This window comes from Hetaerina americana, unplaced genomic scaffold (assembly GCF_022747635.1).
Source record: "Hetaerina americana unplaced genomic scaffold, ioHetAmer1.1.p SCAF_3, whole genome shotgun sequence".
NCBI lineage: Eukaryota > Metazoa > Arthropoda > Insecta > Odonata > Calopterygidae > Hetaerina > Hetaerina americana.
This window is the reverse complement of record NW_027286874.1, coordinates 79,752,204-79,776,342: the sequence shown is the minus strand read 5'-3', so window position 1 is coordinate 79,776,342 and position 24,139 is coordinate 79,752,204. Positions and strand designations below refer to the sequence as shown.

The window sequence follows — 24,139 nt, the reverse complement described above, 5'->3', positions numbered from 1 at the left end:
TCTGTACACCACTTGTTTATTGCAAGTGTGACAGACTTAGATTTTTCCATAAGGCTGGGATATGTTTGCATTGATATTATTACATTAGTGTCGTCAGCGTACAACACTGGTATTTTTCCATCATTATTTGGTAAGCAGTTAGGTAGGTCATTGATGTAAATCAGAAAGAGGAGTGGCCCAAGGGTTGAGCCTTGTGGAACACCTTTGTTAACTTGGTATGCTTCGGATGAATATTTTGACCCATCAACTGATAACACTACTTTCTGAGTGCGATTATGAATATAGGACTTCATCCAGTTTAAAGGAATTCCTCTAATTCCTATTCTATTGAGTTTAATTAGTAGTCTATTGTAGTTTACATTATCAAAAGCCTTTGACAAGTCAAAAAACATTCCAAGAGTTTTGCGTTTAGCATCTAATGAATTAAGTATGCTGTCGATTGCCTGACATATGGCAGTTGTGGTAGACCTTTGAGATCTAAATCCATGCTGAGAATTTGAAAGTAAGAAGTTTTTTCGAGATAATATGCTATTTGCATATACATGGCTTTTTCGAATATTTTAGCAAATGTATTTTGGATGGCTATTGGTCTGTAGTTGTTCAAATCATTTACACAGCCATGGTTTTCATAAATGGGCACTACTTTTGATTCTTTTAATTGGGATGGGAAAATCCCTTGTATTCCTTGTACGTATAATGGCAAAGTATTACAGGCCTAGTAAGCATAGTACATATTTACCATTATCCAACCATGGGAACAAATCATTGATGAAGATTTTTTTCTTGGTGTTAAGGATATAGAAACATATATATTTATTAAATATATATATTTAAAATAATACATCAATGCACCAAAAACTAGCAACTTTTCAGGGCATGACACCAAGCATTGACTATAACCTTAACTCCCATAGCCCTTACTGAATTATTATTATTAGGTAAGTTAAGGTAGGTTTTGAATGAACACAACTACCAAATAAATAGTTTGTTTTCTATTCTACTCTACAACACGCCCATCTTCATCCCTGTATACTTCCTACCACCCTTCATTCCATCCAACATCCCTATCCTATTTCTGCTTTCAGGGAGAAACAGAGGAAATTAACACAGAAAGATTTATGTCTGCTATTACACAGAACAACAGTGTTGGCTTCTCATAAAATATACAAGGAAAGCCTCCATAAGAATTGGAAAACTCCTCAAAGACTACATACCCTTTTACAACAAACAGAATATTAAATACCTGCTCCGATCAATGGAAGGTCCTGTGGAGGCCACTCAGCAGAGTGCAGTTAACTTCTTCCAATATACGAATCGTGAGGCATCATACATTGGGCAGACAAGTAGTCTTCAGGTGCAAGCAGAGGAACATTGCCAGGACTTCAACAAGAAAACAGATAAGTCACAATTAGCAGCCCACCTCCTCAGTGAAGGCCATCAGGCAAACTTCATGCCAAAGATAATACACAAAGAGAACAAAGGGACATGGATGGACATCCAAGATCAATTGAACATATTGACCTGTGTACAGAGAAAGGAAACTATTACTAAGAACCACCTTTGTTGTTTACACTCCCCCCTCCAAGACATACAGCTTACTTCCAAACAGAACTTCAGGAAACCAACTAATGACCTTCCCCTCCCTCCCACCCAGGACCCAGTGACTATCCACGATACACCTACCCCCCCTCCTCCTCTGTGTTACTCTCCTGTCTCACATCAACACCCACCCCAGTCCCCCTGCCCTCCATCCTGCGACCAACCCCACCTCTTGCTGATATATAAACCTATTGTACTATTAGTCCACATGATTGCTACAGCAGAGTGAAAATAGTCCACAGTAAAAATTCTAATCTGCGGAAAAACAATGTTTTTTTTAATCTTTCTTGTTTATCAAAATATAATTTCACAAAGTATTGGCCTCAACTACATCTCAAAAGAATAATATGACAGGGAATAAACACATTCTAATAATCAGCCAATTTGCAAAGTAACTTAATGAAACACATGTTACACAATAAAGTGATAATAGAAGAAATAAACTTCAGATTATGGCACTCATTTCATTTTGTAAATGATAAATCATTGCAAAAACTAATGTGGATGAAATGAGATGAACTGAAACAAAAGCAGATTATACCTAAATTAATCAAAATTACTATAAGCCAAAATAAAAAAGTTCATTCTTTGCATTTGAATGCAAATTGATTTTGTATTTTTTTCACCACTATAAAAGGTTTTGGTGGCCTAAATAAATAATTTAAATGCTGAGTCACACATTTTAAGTGGCATTCTTATGATAGCATACTTTGTATATGCAGTCACAGTAATTGCTTAAAGTAGTTATAGCTTGTGGCAATATACTAACCACCGAGTAAATTTTTTAAATATAATTATCATAATCTTCAACTAATTCAAGGCAGAAGTCAATAACGACTTATCTTACGTATTCTAACACTTAACTAAGTCACTTAAGAGCATCCTCAACCATCCCCTCACACTTGAGCAATATTAATATTATGCATTTCCTATACAAAAAATTTCAAACATTCTCATAAGAAAAATGAACGAACTGGTACACCAATTTCAACAATTTACTTTAATTACAATATAAAAGCTCATACATTTCTTTCCCATTTGAAAGAGGCAAATATTTTCCTTGGGTTTACAAACACACATACATACATATTGAACTAGAACCATATTGAACGTGCACATCAGACCTATCTGTACCTTAAACCTGACACAAAATATTACATTTCATTACATTACACCTTTAGAAATTTCCCCATCAATTTTTGACATACATTTATGGCACCCTATTTTATAAAAGGTGAGCAAATTTCACTCAAAGGAGCAATTACAATGTGAACTTTAAGTGTATCCCGATTGGCCCCAACCAAAAATGAGCTTGGATTTGAATGAGAGTTACTGTTTGAGGAGCAGCTTGTTCTACTGACACCACTTCCATTGATAATAACTTCTGGCCCATTTAGCTCATCAAAGGAGAGCAAGTCATCAAAATTCAAAATTCTGTCCTCTCCCCCAAAACGATGAATTTTTCGCAAAACTCGAGCAACATGTTCCACACTGCTGTTACCACCCAAGGCTGAAGATGTGGCCCAAACAAGCACTCCAATCTGGACCCTTACAGGATGTGGATGACGACAGGTAATAGAAAGGCGAACTGTTCGCAGGACAGCCTCTGGCACCTCGACTGTTCCTTGCCACACAATTAACTGGCATCGTTGGAACCAAACACCTTTAGGATATAAATCAACAACCCATTCACAGTGCTTGTCTGAGGATGATGCTGTTGCAGAGTAAGATGCAGGATTCAATCCAGCATGACACCCTGAAAAGAAAATGCACACAATAGAAGGAGGATGACAATTTGTTCTACCCTTTATATTCTTATTTTAACAAATAGAAATTTGAGAAACTTTTTCTCCATAATGCTTTGTATTGCTTTATTATTTTGCAAGCACTCACCAACAATTTTGATGACATCATCAAAACCAGTCAGAGTACCCTTTGGACTTTGTGGCAACCCTTTTTAGTAATGTTCTCTGGCTGATTTTGACATTTAAAAATCCAGGACCTTTGTTTTCAAACAAAACATATAACCCCACCAAAGTCTGACACAAGACAGGTTGACTAGGGGGAAGAGTAAAAACCTCATCAAAAATCAGTTTGTTCAGCACAGAAATTAGCACACTGTGAGGGCCTTTAGTCTAGGGGACCCAGCCTCGTAGTTAGATGATTGATCATCAAACAGTAGCGGTAGACAACCTCAACAACCAATTATTGGCATGCAATGAACCCATGAGACGGCAGCCCCATCACATATATAGTATATAAGGTCACCTTTGCCTTCATTTGACATGATTGAGCCTACTTTGTACCAAGTGGAAAAAGGCATCCTTCGCCTTTGAAGACTTACATTGTCTGAGCTGTCAAAAAGAGGGGGGCTCAGGGCAAGCCTTCAATTACGAAGGCTTCTTCTTTCATCTGATGTAAAATAAAAAATGATGGATACATGATGATAGGTGCATCTTTAATGATGATTTCATCCATTATATATTCAATGATCAATTCAATGTCATTTCTCAGTGGTATTTTATACAGTAAGAACTACTCCATTAATTTTAAACAAGTTAATGATCAACATACATCACAACACTCAAAATTTTGTCACCTTCATAAATGCTTCAGTGTCATTGAGACTAATACACAAAATTTGAAACAATGACACATCAGTTATGTACTATACAGTTACATAAAATTAGTTAGAATTCCAGGGCATTTTGAGAATTTTTACGAGCCTATACTTAAAATTATAGTGCATTAGAAACGCATAGTCAGAAAAGGAGTAGATATTAATGTTATCACAAATTGCTGGTCCATCGTGCAATAAATTTTAAACCTGATTTTATAAGTAATAGTATGCATGCACCCAACAGTAATTGTGTTACCATATACATGAGGTGCTATTACTATATCTACCCATATTCATGCCTTAAAAATCATGAACATTCTGGGTAATTTACAAAATTTTTATATATTTTATAATATGCACATTTTTACTTGTGATTAGCATTTGGTCATTAAGAGATTTCGCAGATACGTTATTTGTCTGCACGTGCCTATAAAAATTATTTATTAAATTAAAACCTTAAAATTTAAGCTTTTGATTATATCTTCTTTAATATACCTATTAAACAGTTCAACAAATTGAGAGAAAAAATTGCATCCTTATTATATCATTCCAAATTTAATTAGTTGTGATTGGCGGGTGCTGGGTTGCAGAGGGGGTAAAGAGGGACTTAAAGGGCTGAACTTCAAAGTGGCCGTGTGGCCCCAATTATTACTCTCCTCCCACCCAGAGACCCCCCTTGCGCAGCAGACAGGGTCTCCGGGGCACGAATGTTCCAAAAGTATGCAGCCATTTCATGTTGTGAAGTTTAATGCAATAAGATTTTCGCCATTTTACTCTAATTAGAAGATTCTGGAAACACAAGGCTTGTTATTGCACTAACTGAACTATCACCATGTATGCACATAGAATGACTCTCTAATAATAAAGGATATTAAAAGGAATGTACTTCTTAAATTTATAAATGTGACACATCCATTATGAAACTTCTATATTTTTGTTGCTTGGCTGTTACCAAAATTTATTTTTACATGTGGTGGTTTTGCCATCCATGAAAGTAACAGAATTTGTATGTAAATGAAATGGATCAGCACATGATGCCCACATTTTTCACAACAGTAGATTGAAATTCAGATTTGACACTGGACAAATAAATACATGATTGCTTCAGGGAGACAATGGTTATCCACTATTGCCATATTTAAACATACCAGTTAAGAATTCTATGACTGGTTTTGAGAGACAGTGAGTACAAATTTTTCTTTCACTTTAAAGTTCTGTGAAACATTAACAGACCAACAGAGGATGGAATATATTTCAAAATACCCTTAGGAATGATATTTGGCACATAAATAATGAATAATATTAGCTGTATAATATAATAGAGGAATTAAAATCAGTTTTGAATTATTGTATTGTGGTGAATACTTTATTAATATAAAAATTGTTTAGGAAATCACATTTGTTGTAGCTACATTCATGATAATTGATGATATGGCTTTTCTCTTAGCCATAACTTCTCACACATAAAGATCAGGAGCATCGTTGAGAGAAATTATAGAATATGGATATGTAGGTTGCCATGTATCTCGATGAAGCTCAGAACAAAGCTGAAAACTTCCCTGCAGGCCATCGTTGTCTGTGCAGTTCTCCACAGAGAGGCTGTTCAGCAGATTGAGCCAGTTCCTGAGCTAGAACATCAGCCACCTGTGGTAGATGTTCCAGTCCAAGAATATCAAGCTCATAATACCCATTCAGCCCACGGGAGAGCTATTTGCGCAGGGCCACTTTATAGGAATGGGTATCTATTTCATCATGGTTTATTCGAGTAAAATCTAAAGTAAAGACATTTTTTTAATATAAAATAGATCCTCAAATTGTTTAGAACTAGAGATTTTAATAATGCTTTATAATAATTCATACACATAATCACCAAAAAGTTCACCTGGAGTAGGCATTGGAGTCCGACATCTACTTTCCTCTACTTAAAATGCCTCATTTTTGATTTGGTGATTATTATTTCTTCCTCTAAGGCAAATCTATTCTCTTGGGAGCCACACATTTTCTTTTTTGAAATGCCAGTTTATCCTCCTCCATCCTTAATCTACAACTTTTACCCTCTGCCTGAGTGTCTGAATATCATTTTCCTTTCTGGAATGACTTTTCTGTTCATCAAGCGTGACCCCTAGTTCCCTCCTTAATGCTGAGTGTTTTTCAAAAAGCACAGCTCAAGGTCAGGATGTGAATGGTTGTGCATCAACTTCTGCCCATGCATCAATTAGCTAGAAATCGTTTAAATAGAAAGATATAAATTCATAATAAAGGCATTCTCCACTTATGTTCAGCCTTATATCAAAAGCTTTAAGTAAGGCCTAGAGTTCAATCTAATACTATCCAATTGACCCAATAGAATACAGCATTAATAAGATTTGATATTGCACAATTAAATTTGATAACTACTTAGGTTGGTTGGGCAAAGTAGTCTTCCTACATTTTAATTAGAAGACAAACTAAAGTATGTTTTCATAGGTAAAATGAATGGATGATGTCTATGAGTATACTGGGGTTATGAAAATAAATCAAGGTACAAACAGAAATAATTTAGCTAAAATAAAACAAGTATCATAAGCATGCAGGAAAACAAAATCGCTCTGCTTCATCATATTATTAATACATAGTTCAATCTTGACTTGATTTAGAGTATATTGGCCAACTTTTATAAAACCAGTTAAAATGTATCATAAATGAATGTGAAATTCACTGCTCTCTTTGGTGGTGATCTATGTATGGTTAACTACATACTGCAAGAAAAAATTCCAAATAAACTGCGGGAGATGACACAACAGTAATTTTTAAACGAGCCATCTGCTAATGTACATTTCAATGCAACACTCTGAAATTGTTGCATTGAAATGCACATCAGCCGATGACTCCGTTAAAAGTTAGTTGCGGCATCTCCCGCAGTTTATTTGGAATATGTCAAGGTATAAACAGCCTAAATGTTTAAAAGAGTGCTTTAACCTTGTGGACTGTGGCACGTCGCACACGACTACAAATGCCTGTGACATTGAATGTATAGTATTTTGTCACAACATCTTGTTCCTTTAAAGCCCCCAAAATTTAAGAGTTTAACAGGGTGCCTCGATAGCTTAACTGAACCGGACATTGAGGGATCCAGGTTCGAATCCCAGTCAAGGCGAATGATTTTTACACTTTGAAATTGTTGCATTACAAGAAAAAATCCTAGTTAAGTTATTTTTAATATTTTTGTTTGTTTTTTCTATAGAATGGGTAATCACATTCATACATACCTGTTGGAGTGATAGGGTCATCATGGACCACATTTTTTACTGTAAGATCATTATTGACAGCGAAATCATCCATGTCACTGATGAGGGTAAAAAAAAAAACTTTGCACTTCCTGATGATGATGCCATGCCATGCCAGCATCGAAACCATGGTGGTGAAATATTAAATCTTTATAAGGAAGTGCAAAGTTCGTTTTTTTACCCTCATCATAACGAAAATCCACAAAATTAAACCTGAAACAGTTAGGTTTAATGTCACCGATGTTTTCATTAGCCTACAACAACAAAAGTAAAGCCAAGTCTAACTCTGAATTAGGATCGTATACACCTGTTGTGGTGATAGGGTCATCACAGACCACATTTTCTACTTGAAGACCATCAGTGACAGAGAAATCATAACTCCTGCCAATGTTTTCCTTGGTGTACAACAGCAACCGTAAAGCAAAGTGTAACTTTGGATGAGGATCATAGTGGAGAGCTCATAAGGGCCACCACCTGTGGCCATGTTCTAGTTTCCTGTACCTGCATTCAGTGTTGATCTATTTGCACTATAAACTGCAAAGTTTACTTTGTAACTATTGTAGCTCTACTAGCACAGCAAATTCAATGGTACTCACTGAATAAAGGCCCCCTTCAACAAAGGAGATAGATTTCCTTCTAGTAGGCTCGCTTAGAAAAAGAAGGCCTTATGACTCTCATATAGAAATCCTTCCTTTTTTTCACCTAGGCCTTGGCTCCCTTCATAAGAAAGACTCTCGGCGGGCCTATATGTGGCATTTGAGGGCTTGGAAAAGGCCTTCAACAAAATTGAATGGTATGAGATGCTCCAGATACTTCAGAGTGCTTGGAATGGCCTACAATGACAGAGGAATAATCCATCACCTCCATGAGAATCAGGTAAAAACCATGCAAATAAAAAATGGAAGAAGAATAGAAGCCAAAATAAAAATAGGAGTTAGAAAAAGATGCAATCTCTAACCAGTCCTATTCAAAGTACATATCTAGAAGAGGCAATTAAAGAAACACAAGAATTGAGTGATGTGGCTATGGACCAAATACTTCAGGAATGTAATACAGGAAGAGCATCAACAAGAAATAATCTAAAATCCTGGTTTGTGGAAAAGAGAAGCTGAAGGTAGACATTATTATTCAAGTTGTGAAATAAGAGCAGGTGGACTCCTATATCTAACTGGCCAGCAGTGTAACTTGGGATGGAAAAAATTTGACCGACATCAACCAAAAAATTACTCCAGCTAAGAAGATATTCATGATGAAGAGGTAACTATTTTGTTCAAAGAAACTAGAGGTCACAAACAAGGAAGCAGTTTGTCAAAATTTTCATATGGAGCTCGGCACTCCATGGATCGGGGAAAAGGAATATTGGAAAACTGGACCAACAAAGAACAGAAGCCTTTGAAACATGGTACTGGAGGAGAATACTGAAGATTAAATGGATATACTAAGTGAGAATTGAGGAACTAAACACAAGATGAAAGGAACATAGGGAGAGCTCAAAGGCAAAGAAGTAATAGATGGATTGGCATACCTTGAGGCACAATGGATTAGTTAAAAAACATGATTGTAGGAAAAACTGAAGAAAAGATCCAATGTGGAAGACTAAGAGACATGCTCAAAGGACTAATTACAAAGGACATAAAACAGAGAGGTTATTAGAAGGTGAAAGGATTAACAATGAATAGAGAATAATGGATGACTACAGTAATCCAATATCAGGATTGAAATACTGATGATATTATTCTTCGGCTATGCTTGCTTTAATTCTGCATTTCGATTCTCTTTTCTTTTATTACCTCTGAGAGATGGAAACCCTTAGTTGAGTCAGTAGCACACTAGCGCTTTCATATTTCCTTTTAGCATTTTCCAATTTTTTTCTTCAAATTGATATCATGGCTGTTGGTTAGAAAATACATTTTCTTTCATCAATGACTTTTTCCATTAATTTTGAACGCTGTAATATCACCATAGCAATGAATTTGTCAAAAAAAAAGTTTCTCTTGAAATATACATGCAACTTAAACACCAATAAATGCAAAAAATATTTTTAAAATTTAAATAAATAAACAGAAATTTCATATAGAGCTTATTTCTTCACCGTTGTCATATTAAGCCATTCACTTAGATTCTTTAGTCACAAATTCAACATTTACATATATAAATCCTGCCATAAATTATTAATCAGCTGGGATTCCACCTTGGATATTGATATTTTGTTGAAGAAGATATGGATTTTTGTGGAATCAGTTCATATTATCATATGGCTTTAGCATTCAAAGTACAAGTGCTTGTACACTAAAAATCAAAACACGATTACCATGTTCAATATAACCCATCGTTCAACAAGTCCCTGGACTAACCCATATATGGCGTTAGCAATATCAACTTGACTTTGTTTTTTGAAAGACCTAACCTTCACATGACATGTGTCTGATTTTCACATCACTCAGACAATAAACAGCACAGCTGCTGGGGTGAAATTGACGCTACTTGTGCATTTGTGAAAAAAATGGACAAAAACGAATTTCGTGTGTTGATGAAACATTGATATTTGATGGGAAAAAATACTGTGCAAGCTCAGCAATGGAATAGAAAATGTTATCCAGACTCAGCTCTGTCAAAAACAACCATTTTCCGGGGGTATATTGATTTGAAGTGCAGTCGCGCCGATACAAGTGATGCAGAATGCTCAGGTAGGCCAACTGAAGCAGTCACTCCAGAAATGTGAAACAAGCTTTAAAAATCATAATGGATGACCGCAAAGTGAAAGTTCGTGAGGTTGCTGAGACAGTAAACATATCAACTGGAAGTGTGTGGATGATTTTACAGGAAAAGTTGGACATGAAAAAAGTCTGTTCCAAATGGCTGCCACGTTTGGTCACACTTGAACAAAAGCAACAACGAGTTGACGATTCAAAGAGCTGTTTGTCACTGTTTACTTGCAATAAACAGGATTTCTTGCATTGGTATGTGACAATGGACAAAACATGGACTCATCATTTCAATCCGGAATCAAGCGACAGTCAGCTTAGTGGCATGCAGCCGGCGAAAGCCATCCAAAGCATCCAAAACCATAACAGTCAGCTGGCTAAGTCATTGCATCCTTTTTTTGGGATGCGCAAGGTACAATTTACATTGACTACCTTGAAAAGGGAAAATCTATCATCTATTTTGTGGGTGACTATGACCTTACCTTACTCTGGATAAAAAAATTCTGCCTCCACCATCCACCCTCTCTCCCTTGCTATAACATAATGGCCAGATTTATTTTTTCCCAAGAGACCCACAAAAGTACTCAATCTTCTCAATACTCAATTCTATTAAATGAGAATCTGAAATCTTGGTATGAGGCATAAATTCTATCCAAAATGGAAATATACCAAACAGGCATTCAAATATATTCACTGAGCTATAACTTAGCGATAACTTGCCATTAACTTTAAAATAGACTAAAAAATAACATTTTTCTTTTATAGTATAAGACCCACGGAACTGATTATTTAAAATACAACTAAACTTTACCCATGTGATGACGGTTGGAACCTGGAGAATGATGATGGTGCAGAGGGGAAGATGAGGAGCAGGCATGCTCTGCACAAGATGATGGACCAGAAAAAACAAGTGTGTGCGAATGATATATTGGCAGCTGAGGGAAGTGCTCCACTACAAGCAGAGCTCCCCATCGGTCAGAAGTATACAGCCTGGGAGTGAAGAGTAATTCTCCATGCGGATGCGACCGTACCACTTCTTCAACTCTTTCCAGCTGATCTGCAATCAAAAATGTTTCCATTAAAATATCATATTATCTCTTAATCTCTAGCTCTGGAAAATTAATAATAATCTAGATTAAACTTTAAGGTATGCTTTTGCAATGTCATCATATCCTCAGGTTCTAAATCAATGACATGAATTCTTTGCACTTATCTCCAGTGGAATGCTTTACAGATACAATGCTCCATATAAACTTTCACGAATTTGGATGCAACTAAGAAAATTTATTTCATTTTTTAATAATCTACTTCCTCATGCTGAGTTATTTATATAATCATCGCAAACAGTACCACAACTTGGTTTTAAGAGCAGTGGTAGGGTGTAACCTCCGACAAAACTTCCCTCTCTGAACCAAAATAAACCTTTTAAAACACTGCCTGTATCAAATCAGAAATGTATCCTGACTAAATTAATCTGAATTAATGCAAAATTTCATGTTTCAAGCAAAATAAATCAGCCACAATAAAGTATTAGAGAAAATCATGAAAACTATTTATACCTGATTTTAATTGTTGTATAACTACAAAATTTTGCAATACATACTTTTCAGCAGAAATATTCATTACGTTATCATACAATGTTGGTACAGTAACACGTTAATCCTGCGCTAACGTGCTTAACGTCAGTGAGGATGGCCTTTCCAAAACCCTTAGTATTGCGAAGATATTTTTTATTTTCTTTAAATAAGAGAAACTCCATGAGGAAGAACTTAGGATGCAATAGTCAGACATACTTATGTTAGTGCGATTATTTCAAGAAAATAAATAGCAATTCAGGAACATAAATACGATGAAATCTTCAATTCCAATTTTTGCAGGGACCAATGAACTGTCAAATCAAGGTTAATGTAAAATGGAGATCAGGATAAAAAACATTTTAAGTATGTATTTCCATGTTTCATAAATTATCTAACAGTATTTAAATAAACCATGAACAATAATCAATCTGAAGGCCAGTTAGGTAGGTGATGGTAGAGTTCACCCAATACTAAGCCTGGGTGGCGCTGAGGGTGCCCAGGGGGCATGTCCAGGAAACAAACCTGGCCCCTCCAGTCAGTGATCCAATGCCCTACCCCTGGACTACTGCATGAATACTGAAAAGATTTTTTACTTTGTCTCAAAATGATACAAAGACAAAAATTTCATCTGCATAAAATTAGAGACATACTATGAAGAGAGTGCATCTTTGAAAATTGATGCTGACTTCGCACTACTGAAGGAATTATGGTAAAAATTGGCTTGATGGTGAAAACATTAAGAGATTTTCCTTTCAAAGATGGCATGGAAGGCCATGGGAAGGCTTTCCATGAAGTCCCTGAAAATAGTGAAGGCTTGGAAAAGTGCAACCCCATCCTGCCTTCTACTGCCCCTGTTCTTGGAGCTAGCATAATCTTAAGAAGCTAGACCAACCCAGAAAGCAAATCATTCGTCAGCTGTCAGAATTGCAGATGACCTCATCCTTATCCTGACTAGGCAATGAAGCTGAGGTAATACTAGGACAAAAACGGAACTCCTGTTTTCTATCTCTCCTACATCAAAAAATAATCAGCATCTAAGAATTAAACTAAATAGTAGATAAGTTGCAATTACTGACTCTGTTTTAGTGAACACTGGGGTATTAAAACTGAATTAAGGGCTAATTATATACCTGGCTACAAGCTAGCAAATTCTTACTGCTGTAAGTCCTTTAAAAATGGTGGTGTACGTATTTTTTTGAAAACCAAATATTGCCGTGAAAGAAGAAACTTTTCATCATTCTATCATTGAAAAGAAGATGCCTTGAGATGCAGCAAAACTTTGAAAGGTAAACTTTTGTAAGAACTTAGCGATTGTTTGTGCTTATAGACCTCCTGCAGGTGATAATGAAGGATGTTTTGATAATTGTGATAGGGCTTCTAGGGCTTCTTCATGAGAAAACATTACAGAGCTGTTATTTGCGGGGATTTAAATATTAGCTGTTCTTCAATAATCGATGTTTCAGTTAGGCTTGCACAAAACTAAGGATGGATTTGGATTTTACTCTTTCATAAACTCACCCACTAGAATTACTGAGACTTCCCATACATCCATTTATTATACAATTTATAACTTTTATATCCTAACATTGTTGACTTATTGTCAACTTAACCCAAACAGACCACAATGGCTAGCTGTATATTATTTCAGATTTTAAACCCTCATCCAATATAATTATTGCATGAAATTTCTTCAACAGCAATTCCAGCAAATTTCTTGAAAAAATTAATAAGACCTCCTTGAATGAACTATATAAAACCTTCAGTATCCAATACCTATACGAATTCATATTTCATTTATAATTATAAACTTATATTCAATGCCTCTTTCCCTTAAAAATTGTGAAGCTCTAAACCTAAGGATAGCAATAACAAGTGAATCTCAATCTGTTAGGAGAAGTAGCAGGAATACTAAAAAAAAATCAAAATTTAAATACATAATTTCATATTCGGTCAATAAAAATAGAGCAATGTGGGATATAGTGGATAGGGAAATTAGCAGAGCTCGACCACGCAAAGATAACATTACTCTAAGCAATTATAATGGTATCATTATTATTAAGTAATCTACCGGTTAAGGTAGGTTTTGGATGGACACAATTACCAAATAAATATTTTGTGACTCCGAACAAAACACATTCCAACAACGCACTCTACTTCGGGTCCCTCTTCAACTCTGCGTACTTCCTTCCTCCCTTCATCCCGTCCAAGTTCCCTATTCTGTTCCTGCCCTTTTCTCGTTTACCCAGCATTCTCCCCTCTATTATAATCTTCAACATCCCACTGCCGATCAATATGCCGTTCATCCATTTTTCCTACCTCTTTAGGATTTTTCCTAACAAAGACCTCTCCTCGCCCACCATACCAAGCACTTCCTTGTTTTTTTCCTTTCGGTCCATTTCACCTTCTCCATTCTCCTCCAGACTCACATTTCAAAAGCCTCCAATCTACTTCTATCATCCTGCTTCATTTACCACGTTTCAGTGCCGTACATAACTACACTCCATATCAAAGTTTTGACGAGTCTTTTCTCAACATCCTTACTCAACGTCTCTGTCATCAACTCGCTCCGCCTGGTGAAAGCCTCTCCTCCTAGGGTAATTTTTCTCCTTACGTCCCTACTACGTTGACCATCTTGGTCCAAAGCCCTTCCAAAATACATAACCTGTTCTACTTGCTCCAGTTCTTGCCCACCTATTCTAATGTTTAGCTTAGCCTTTTTTTCTGGAAAATCATAGCACTTAATCCACTTCGATTGAGATACCTCCAAAACATGGTTTTTGAATGCATCAAAGGCTTCTTCAAGCACTGAAAAATGTTGGCCATGCAATTTATTCTTCATAAACAGCAATAAAAAGAAGTAATATGGTGCTCGTCATACTAATCCCCAAGGATGCCTCAATCTCATAATAAGTCACATGACGATCTTCGTTTATATATATTTATGAATGCACCTGCAGCTCCACCCGAGCTAGAGTGATTTTTCGGGTACCAGGTCTTCCTGGGAAACCGTAACCCCGGCACAGGGAAAGGAACTGGCCCCCCTACCCTGATGTGTGAATTTTCACACGCCGTATAGAGCTTAGTACTGGGTGTTCTCTACCATCACCTATTAAACCGAAATATATATATGTATATATATGTATGTGTATATCTATATATTTTTATGATATATGTAGAAATATATACATACACATATATATATATATCTATATATATATATATATATATATATATATATATATATATATATATATATATATATATATATGTATATATACACACACATATATACATATATATGTATATATATATACTCATATATACAGAAACAGATATAAGGAAAAGGGATAGGAACACATATAAAGGACGAACACAATAAAGGTGGGGAAGGCGGAATCGAACAGATCACAAGAGTAAAAATATTTCCTTGACCGGGACACGAACCTCGGATGCTCTTAACCACTTGAGCTATGGAGGAAACATAATTTACCCTGAGATCCGTGGGTCTAATATGTCGCCAAGCGCCCTGATTCTTTAGCCAAGAGATGGCGTCAGGGGACTGTTTCACCCACCAAAGGAGAAATAGACAATACACAAGAGGAAAGGTCAGTGGTTTAGAATTCATACAACATCATACAGTAAAGGAACAGTGCGTTTCGTGGCACGCATAGCCAGAAGAAAGAGATGAGCCACATTGGCCAAATACACATTCAAACACGAAATCCCGCCAAACGGCGAATAAATACTCATATATACAGAAACAGATATAAGGAAAAAAAAAATATATATATATATACATATATATATATATATATATATATATATATATATATATATATATATATGTATATGATATGTATATGTATATATATATATATATATATATATATATATATATATATATATACATATATATATATATGTATATGATATGTATATGTATATATATATATATATATATATATATATATATATATATATATATATATATATATATATATATATATATATATATGTGTGTGTGTGTGTATATGATATGTATATATATATATATATATATATATATATATATATTTATACATATATATGCATACATATACATACATAAATATATATATACATACATATACATACATATACATATATATATATATATATATATATATATATATATATATATACATATACATACATATATATACATATGTATATATAATTATATATATATACATATATATAAATATATATATATAACCATATATATAAATATATATATATATACCACGATTGTACGGAAAAACTCACACGAGCAGCACAATAATGGGCTGACACAATATAACACAAATAGAAAAGAATAGACACATTTAAAAGAACACTCACACGGTAAATTGTTCGAGCTTTCGGCCCTCTCAGAGGCCTTCTTCAAGAGAGACTCTTATATTGTGTCAGCCTATTATATATATATATATATATATATATATATATATATATATATATATATATATATATATATTTATATTTATATTTATATTTATATTTATATTTATATTTATATTTATATTTATATATATATATATTTATATTTATATATATATATATATATTTATATTTATATATATACACAAACACATATACACACACACACATATATATACACACACACACACACATATATATATCCCTCCCCGGACTACAACCTTGACGTGGTGGAAGGACTTGTGCATTCTGTTGACCCCTAGAGCTGTGCTGGAGGGAGTAATAATAATTGCTCCTGTTAGGGTCACCCATGCCAGATAGGTCGAAGGTTAGGAGCCAGACGAAAGGTGGTCCACGCAGCTTCTGTTCCTCAGTGAGGCGACTGCAATGGCATCTGACCCCAGTGGGGCGGCCAGTAAGTGATGGTGTCATGTTAAAAACACTATTGAGGAAGGCAACGGGAAACCACCTCAATTATCATTCCCAAGAAAAATATGATGGACAATAGAGATATTTTGAGTCCTGGCAACCACGGGGCTCGGCCCAATCGGCCGTGTGTCGTGCCCGGCAGCGGGGGAGGCAAGGCATCCGCGGTCGTCATCCCACGAAACCCTTGCAAGGGAAAACCAGCAGCAGCAGGACAGAAGACGCAGGAGAAGAAGACCAAATAAGTTAGAATAGGAACGTGGAATGTTAGGACAATGGTGAGAACTGGGAAATTGGAGAATGTTAAGCGAGAGATGGAAAGGGGAAATATAGATATTTTAGGTCTATGCGAGGTGAGATGGAAAGATAGCGGGGATTACTGGAGTGATAAGTATAGAATAATATACAGTGGGGACGAGAGCCAACGAGGGGTTGCCATAGTATTAAATGAAGAGGTAGGAAGAAGCGTAGTCAACATGGAGCAGGTAACGGATAGAATACTACTAGTGGAGATAAAAGCAGAACCGACGAACTTAGTTATTATTCAGGTATACATGCCACCGAGCAACCATAAGGAAGAAGAGGTCGATAGGATATACGATCAGTTAGAGGACATGATCGTGTGTGTTCCTGCAGGGAAACATTTGATAGTGATGGGGGATTGGAATACGACGGTAGGCGAGGGAAAGGATGGTGATGAGGTGGGGAACTACTGTTTAGGCACCAGGAATGACCGCCGGGAGAAAGCAGTTGAGTTCTGCAGGAGACAGGCGTTAGTCATCACCAACACTTGGTTTAGACACCACAAAAGACGCAGGTATACATGGAAAATGCCAGGTGACTCAGGAAGATATCACCTAGATTATATCCTGGTTAGACACAGGTTTAGGAACAGTGTGATAAATTCCCACAGCTTCCTGGGGGCGGATGCGGACTCTGACCACAATTTAGTTTGAAATGTAGAGTCCGTTTCAAAAAGATAAGGCAGGGGTGGCGAGTTAGAAAATGGAATGTAGAAGCATTAAATGGTTTGAAAAGGAAGGAATACAAACAGGCGGTAGAGGAAATCATGGAGGAGGGTAAAGAACTAACTACTATCGAAGAAAAATGGGAAAGTTTCAAGAAAGGGTTGTCTAAAGCCGCAAAAGACACTATTGGAACCGTTAACACTAAAAGGACTAGGAAACCTTGGATCACGGATGAGATGATTACAAAGATGGATGAGCGGCGAAAATGGAAGAATGTTAATACAGAATTAGGCAAAATGAAGTACAAAGAATTGAACAATAAATTGAGGCGGGCAACAAATAAAGCAAAACAAGCATGGTGGAAGACGCAGTGCGAGGATATGGAAATTCTGCAGAGGAAGGGTGAAATCGGTGCGCTGTACAGCAAAGTTAAATCGTTATCGGGAAGTAAGAAAGGAAGAGCTATGCTAACAGTTAGAGATAAGGCGGGTAAGGTAATAGTTGACGAAGGAAAGATCCAAGAGAGATGGAAGGAGTATATAGAAGAACTGTATTGTAAAGAACTCAGACCAACAAAGTTAGACATTGAAAAAGAAAATGACGTAGATGAAGACAGCTTAGGTCCAGGCATACTAGACAATGAAATAGAAAGGGCTTTAAGGGAGATGATACTAAATAAGGCCGTGGGGGTGGATAACATTCCCGCGGAACTTTTAAAATGCTTAGGAAAATGTGGGAGGAAGAGGCTATATGGGCTGATCCGTAGTATTTATGAGGAAGGAATCTGGCCGGAAGACTTTGTGAGATCAGTTTTAGTTCCTATTCCGAAAAAGGTATAGGCAACATCATGTGAGGACTACAGGACAATAAGTTTGATATCCCACCCAGCTAAAGTTGTTCTCAGGATCATAAACAAAAGGATAGAGAGTAGGGTAAATGATTACTTAGGGGATGACCAGTTCGGGTTCAGGAGGGGGAGAGGTACGCGTGATGCCATTGCAGTAATGAGATTATTAATCGAGAGGAATATAGAACACAACCAGGAGGTATTTGCCTGTTTCGTAGATTTCGAAAAAGCATTTGATAGAGTGAATTGGGGAAAACTAATGAGTATTCTAGTAGATTTTGAAAAAGATTTTGATGACAGAAATTCTCTGAAATTCTCTTTGAAAGAGATTTTGACATCGGATTACATAGCAACTTACTCAAGAGTATTAAGGATACTAGGCAACTACTGCATTCAAACATAAACTTAAAAAATAGCTACAATGCAGCATGTTCTATTCTGTTGATTAATATCTCAATAATAAACCATAAACACAGTAATCAACCCGAAGGTTGGTTTGGTAGGGGATGTTAGAGTTCACCCAGTACTACGCCCGACGGCGTGTGAAATTCACGCATCAGGGTAGTATGGCCAGTTCCTTTCCTTGTGCCGGTTATGTTTTCCCAGGAGGACCTGATACCCGAAAAATCACATAGCTTGGGTGGAGCTGCAGGTGCCCAGAGTGCCTTACCCGAGAATCGAACCCGGGACCCTTCAGTCAGTAGTCCAACGCTCTACCCCCTGGACTACCGCGACCCACATGTATATAAATATGTACATATATTTATTGCAATAATTAATTCAAAATAACCTTTGGGATGATTACTGAGGTCAATGGATGTTACAGCACCTAAAATTACGAGCTTTATAATATAATAAAAATTCACCAAATTGTCTCACACCAAAATTTCACAAATTTTCAAAATTATGCTTTAAGAATAATTTAAAGCAATTCAGAATTAATATTTAAATATGTGTCATCAAAATATCTCTAATGGGATTCTATTCTTGCTCCTTCTATATTTAGTAGATAATTTAAGTAGCTTGCGCAGTAAGTAAGAAAATTCATTGCTATGAAAATTCAAATGTAAGAAATGAAAAATCCTATACTTGGTGATCTGACAATAAAATATGAATCATCAATAACAAGCAAACAGCATCTAAATGAATCCCACATATTACATCCACATGGGATTAAAACAATAGTTCAATACCTGGCACTAAATATCACACATACTCAATTTAATTAACTGTAGCAAAATAAATATAATTACTTTAGAATAATAATAAACTCCCTAAATAAATGCACTTGGTATTTTTTGCCACAGTAAACTTAGTAATATTCATGGCATTATAAAGTTTATTTGTGGGGAAAAAAAATACAAAGTTTATTCATTCAGTGATCATGATTTTAACAAAATAGGGCCTCAAACCATAAAATTCAATGACAACCTCATTGAAAAATTGATAAAATATAAAAGAAGCATTGTAAAATTTATTTAAGAGTAATTACTTTTAAGGAGTCTTGATATACAATGTATAACCATTTACATATCTAGAGATAATTTATCATGACACCTATAAGTATTCGTTTTACTTACCTGAATGAAATGACATTCCTATCGCCATCCTTTCAACAAAGAATTCCTTGTATGTCTTAGTAAGGGGGGACAGAAGAAGTTCTGCCAGCTGCCTTGGGGACATCATAGGAAATCTTATATAAGACATAACAGCAGTAACAAGTTGCTCCATATGATGCTCTATCGATGCAGAATCCATTTCACTTTCACCAGAATCATCTTCAAGTTCGGCACCCATCATGGCTCGCTGGGCATCTAACCACCTAACAACACACCTGTAATTGCACAAAGATTTTGAATAAATATTTATCCAACTACCACAAAGCCTCCATGAATAACATTGGATTAAGCCTCCAAATTTCACATGAACATAACTAAATACATACTTTCAAAAGACAGCATTTCAATAGGCTGCAGTTTGCCTATTTCAAAACTGTACCCTCACCTAAATATTATCACAGACAACCAACACACTTTTCAATTTAATTTTTCATGCTCCATTTCCAAATAAGGCAAAATCTATCCTTATAAATTATGCAGGTGAAAATGCCATTTTCCTAAACCATTTAATGCCAGAGTTATGCGGCAGAAAAAAAATCATTCAAATTTTTAATGGCAATCAGAGTGAATTAAAACTTGATCTCAATATTATGTCTCAGTACATTAGGTTAAGATTTATCATTCCAGAGACCTGATTAAAACATAAAATGGTGGTTCTTGATTACTTAACATCCGGTTGCTGATATATTTACAACAGTTCCACATATTTTTTAATAACAACTGTATCACATGCCTAGGGATATCACAATATTATTGCTTATTTAATTAAGGAATAGTGAAGTAATTATTTGTTCATAATTGGTGTAATGTCTCAATATTCTCATAATCTTCAATCCTTGTAAGTATAATTATCTTTTGTTTTTCCTCTCCTAATGAAGTGTTTCACAATAACAATTGAGATTATCATGTAGAATTATTTTAATGGGGCAGAGAAACTGATGAGATGCTACATTGTGATACACAGGTATTTGGGGTAACACACTTCCATACAACTAAATACCACCCAACTTCAAAACAATTATTCTATCACAGTCTAAATAACATTATGTCCTTCCAAGTGCCTGACTGCGGCACTAAAACTTCAAATTAAATAAATAAAATATGTTGACAAATTAAGCGTCTCAGATTTTGAATGCCAGTAGACTGCAGGAGGAAAACGTGGTGCTGCCAAATTTCACAAGGGGATTTATTGCAAATTGCAAGAGGATTGTTCAAACATTAACGTTAATCAGGGTAATCATGTTTAAGTGTTTTCCAGCCAGTAAATAATTATCGTTTGGGAAGTTGATCATTAACCCTATCCACTTACTTGTATAAAGACATCTCATTATGAACAATCAAGTCATTATGCTGCAAGAAGAGGATTAATACCTCTGGTTCCAGATTTTTAAAGTCTGACTTCTCAGCCACCTTTTCAAAATTCCACGTAACAAAGTTTTTACAGGCCTGTAATACAGAATAAATTAATGAGATTTTTTAAAACACAAAAACGCTGTTCAAATGATAAATTATATTAATTTGTACTAACATTTGCTACTTTACTGTGACCGCAGGCCATGGTATACTGCAACCACGATATAAGCTGATTGTGAGTGGCAGCATGAGCAATGTGCGAACACATATATTTAACACACAACTTGACTAGATCCTACAAGAGACGAAATATATTTATGAAATTTATCAATGCTTAGCGAAAACCGCTCTTAATAATTAATTATTCGTATCAACGCACCTTTATATTGTACTTGTCGGCAAGTGACAGAATGGGTGTTACTATTGTGTGATTAATATGAATTTGGCCTGTGTAAAAATATTTCAAAAAATTCCCAAATACAGCTTCGCAAGACGGTGTTTCTTGCAGAATCACACGACTTTCCTTTGATTCGCTCCATTGAGGATTCATCAGCATAACCTTAAACAGATAAAAAAGAGTGAGTCCCAAAGCATGTAAGTCGCGCTGGATAAACTAAGGCTCTGAACTCACTTGAAATACTTCACTGGAGGCACAAAGAATGAGTCTATGGGCAGGGTATTCTGTTCCTCCAACGACCAAACATATATCGCTCATCAGTCGCTCCGCATAGAGATTAGCTATCTTCAGCAAAACAGTGCTCGAATTGTCAATCTTAAAAATGAAAATATCAATTACTTAAAATGTCATGGAAGAACACCTCAAAATTAAAGCAATTCTCAGATAAATACTTCGTAGTCCTCCGTAACACATCCACTGCCTGTTTCATTTCCATTGCATCCGACCTTTCCACAACCGCAATTTACGTTACAACCAGCGGAATCTCCTGGCATATTGAACCAGTTGATTTCTTCCAATAGTTATTGTATCCTCACACCCCCATATAAATTACGTATTATAAATGCACACCGGCATCGCTTCTTATCACCTGTAAACGCTTAAATGTCATTGCGTAAACAAGTCGTTCATTGTCGATGCATTTCCCGAACATTGCTGTAGATGGCAATGCCTGCAATACTTATCTTGCTGGTAATACTTTAATTGCCTTGGACCCAGGATAAGGTCAAGAAATGTGCTTACGATGACAACTACGAGATAGTTTGCTGGTAGTCATTGGCGGACATGTAGGAAACGGTACTCAGCGGGAAATCGAACAAGAATTGGGAAAACTACGACTCGATCACTCCACCCTAGTCAACAAATGAATTTTGAAATGCACCATTGGGAGAAAAATACTTGGCACCCCTGTACAAATACACACTTCCAGCTTGACAAACAGAAACTTACTACATATAATAGCAATTGCCTTTGTGGCCATGGTCCTCTAGCATGTCAACCGTTCTGAATTAATTGAAACAATGCGGAATTAGTCGCCCCTCTTTAGGTGCATAATATATTTCGTTATGCATTCATTACTTGTAGCCATATGCATCAATAAATACTTTTTACATGTATAGTTAAAGACCCAATAATGTTCGACTGATCGTCTTCAATAATATTCTGTTTTTCTACCATATCTTTTAGAGCATGGTGAAACTTCATAATATTTGTATTAGTTAAAAATGTGCAAGAAATGCAGATTTACTTCATTTGAAATGTATAATTTCTTTAAAGAATGCTAGGTTAAAATAATAGTTTCAATGAATTAAAATATAAAAGAAAATTCTGGGTGACAAATGAGGCTAGAGCAACCAATGATTCAGAGATTTGCATTGAAATGAAGGCCGGAAAATTAGATTTAATACATCCTTTTCAGATCTTAAATAAAGCTTGGTCTCTTCTTCAAGAAGCAAGGAAATCGTACTCTAACGGACTAATCCGGAAATTTAACTAAATCATCACTGAATGTAGTGATAATTGCGACTAGACAAGACAGGTGACCAAGTAAGAATATTGACCTATAATAAGCAAGGATGAGATAGGTGCTCAACAATTTATAGATTTTACAAACAAATTTTCTTGTGAATTAAAAAGAAATAACAGTGAGCGATGACAGATTTTTCACACCATATTGTCAGTATCCGAACTCATGTATGATCCTTACTCGTGTTTTAGAGGTCGAGGTCATAAAATGAATAAGGGATTTTAAATGTAAAACGTCTGCAGGAATAGGTGATATTCCCATAATCATTAAAATTAAATGCACTGATATAATAAGCAAACCCTTAACATTCATCTTTGCAAATGGCGAGTTTTCTGCCACTCAAATTAAACTTGTTAATAAAAAAGAGGATTTGAAAAATAATTTTAATTATCACTCAATGTCCTTATTGTCTAACGCATCTAAAATATTTGAAATTCTGATGATCGATAGGCTTATGAGTTATATCATTAAAATCTTTAACAATGAACACGATTTCAAGAAGGAAGGCCACCAATGATGCTTTAGCAGGTTTTTCAAGGAAGATAATGATTACCTGGGACCTGAAGGAGTTTGCTGTTGGCTTCTATTACAAGATTTCATGAGCATTTGAAAGGTGGACCATTAAATTCTTCTCAAAAAAATGTGAATGCACCACGCTATGGAGCATCACCCATAATTGGTTAAAATAATATTTATGAATA

At 35.6% G+C, this 24,139-nt stretch overlaps 1 protein-coding gene across 2 annotated transcripts; it reads right to left on the bottom strand.

Moving 5' to 3' along the window:
- Positions 1-2,576: 2,576 nt before the first annotated feature.
- Tango10 (transport and golgi organization 10) lies at positions 2,577-22,784 on the bottom strand. 2 transcript variants are annotated; one of them, XM_071588443.1, is made up of 8 exons: positions 22,306-22,784; positions 22,088-22,214; positions 21,836-22,015; positions 21,632-21,751; positions 21,413-21,549; positions 20,065-20,318; positions 11,002-11,247; positions 2,577-3,355 (listed from the first exon to the last, which is right to left on the bottom strand). In XM_071588443.1, the coding sequence occupies exons 1-8, from the start codon at positions 22,347-22,349 to the stop codon at positions 2,820-2,822; spliced, it is 1,644 nt and encodes a 547-aa protein (XP_071444544.1). In that variant the 5' UTR covers positions 22,350-22,784; the 3' UTR covers positions 2,577-2,819. The 2 variants fall into 2 exon arrangements, with proteins under 2 accessions (XP_071444544.1, XP_071444543.1); XM_071588442.1 differs by having other exon boundaries at positions 22,088-22,228; positions 22,306-22,783.
- Positions 22,785-24,139: the final 1,355 nt, after the last annotated feature.

Bases quoted from the DNA above. Each gene is read 5' to 3' on its own strand.
- Tango10 (XM_071588442.1), bottom strand. From the start codon at position 22,407: ATGCCAGGAGATTCCGCTGGTTGTAACGTAAATTGCGGTTGTGGAAAG. The intron at 21,752-21,835 runs GTGCGTTGATAC...CGTCTCTTGTAG, and splicing joins CCGACAAGTACAATATAAAG to GATCTAGTCAAGTTGTGTGT. The intron at 3,356-11,001 runs GTAAAGTTTAGT...TTTTCTTTTCAG, and splicing joins TTCCAACCGTCATCACATGG to GGTGTCATGCTGGATTGAAT.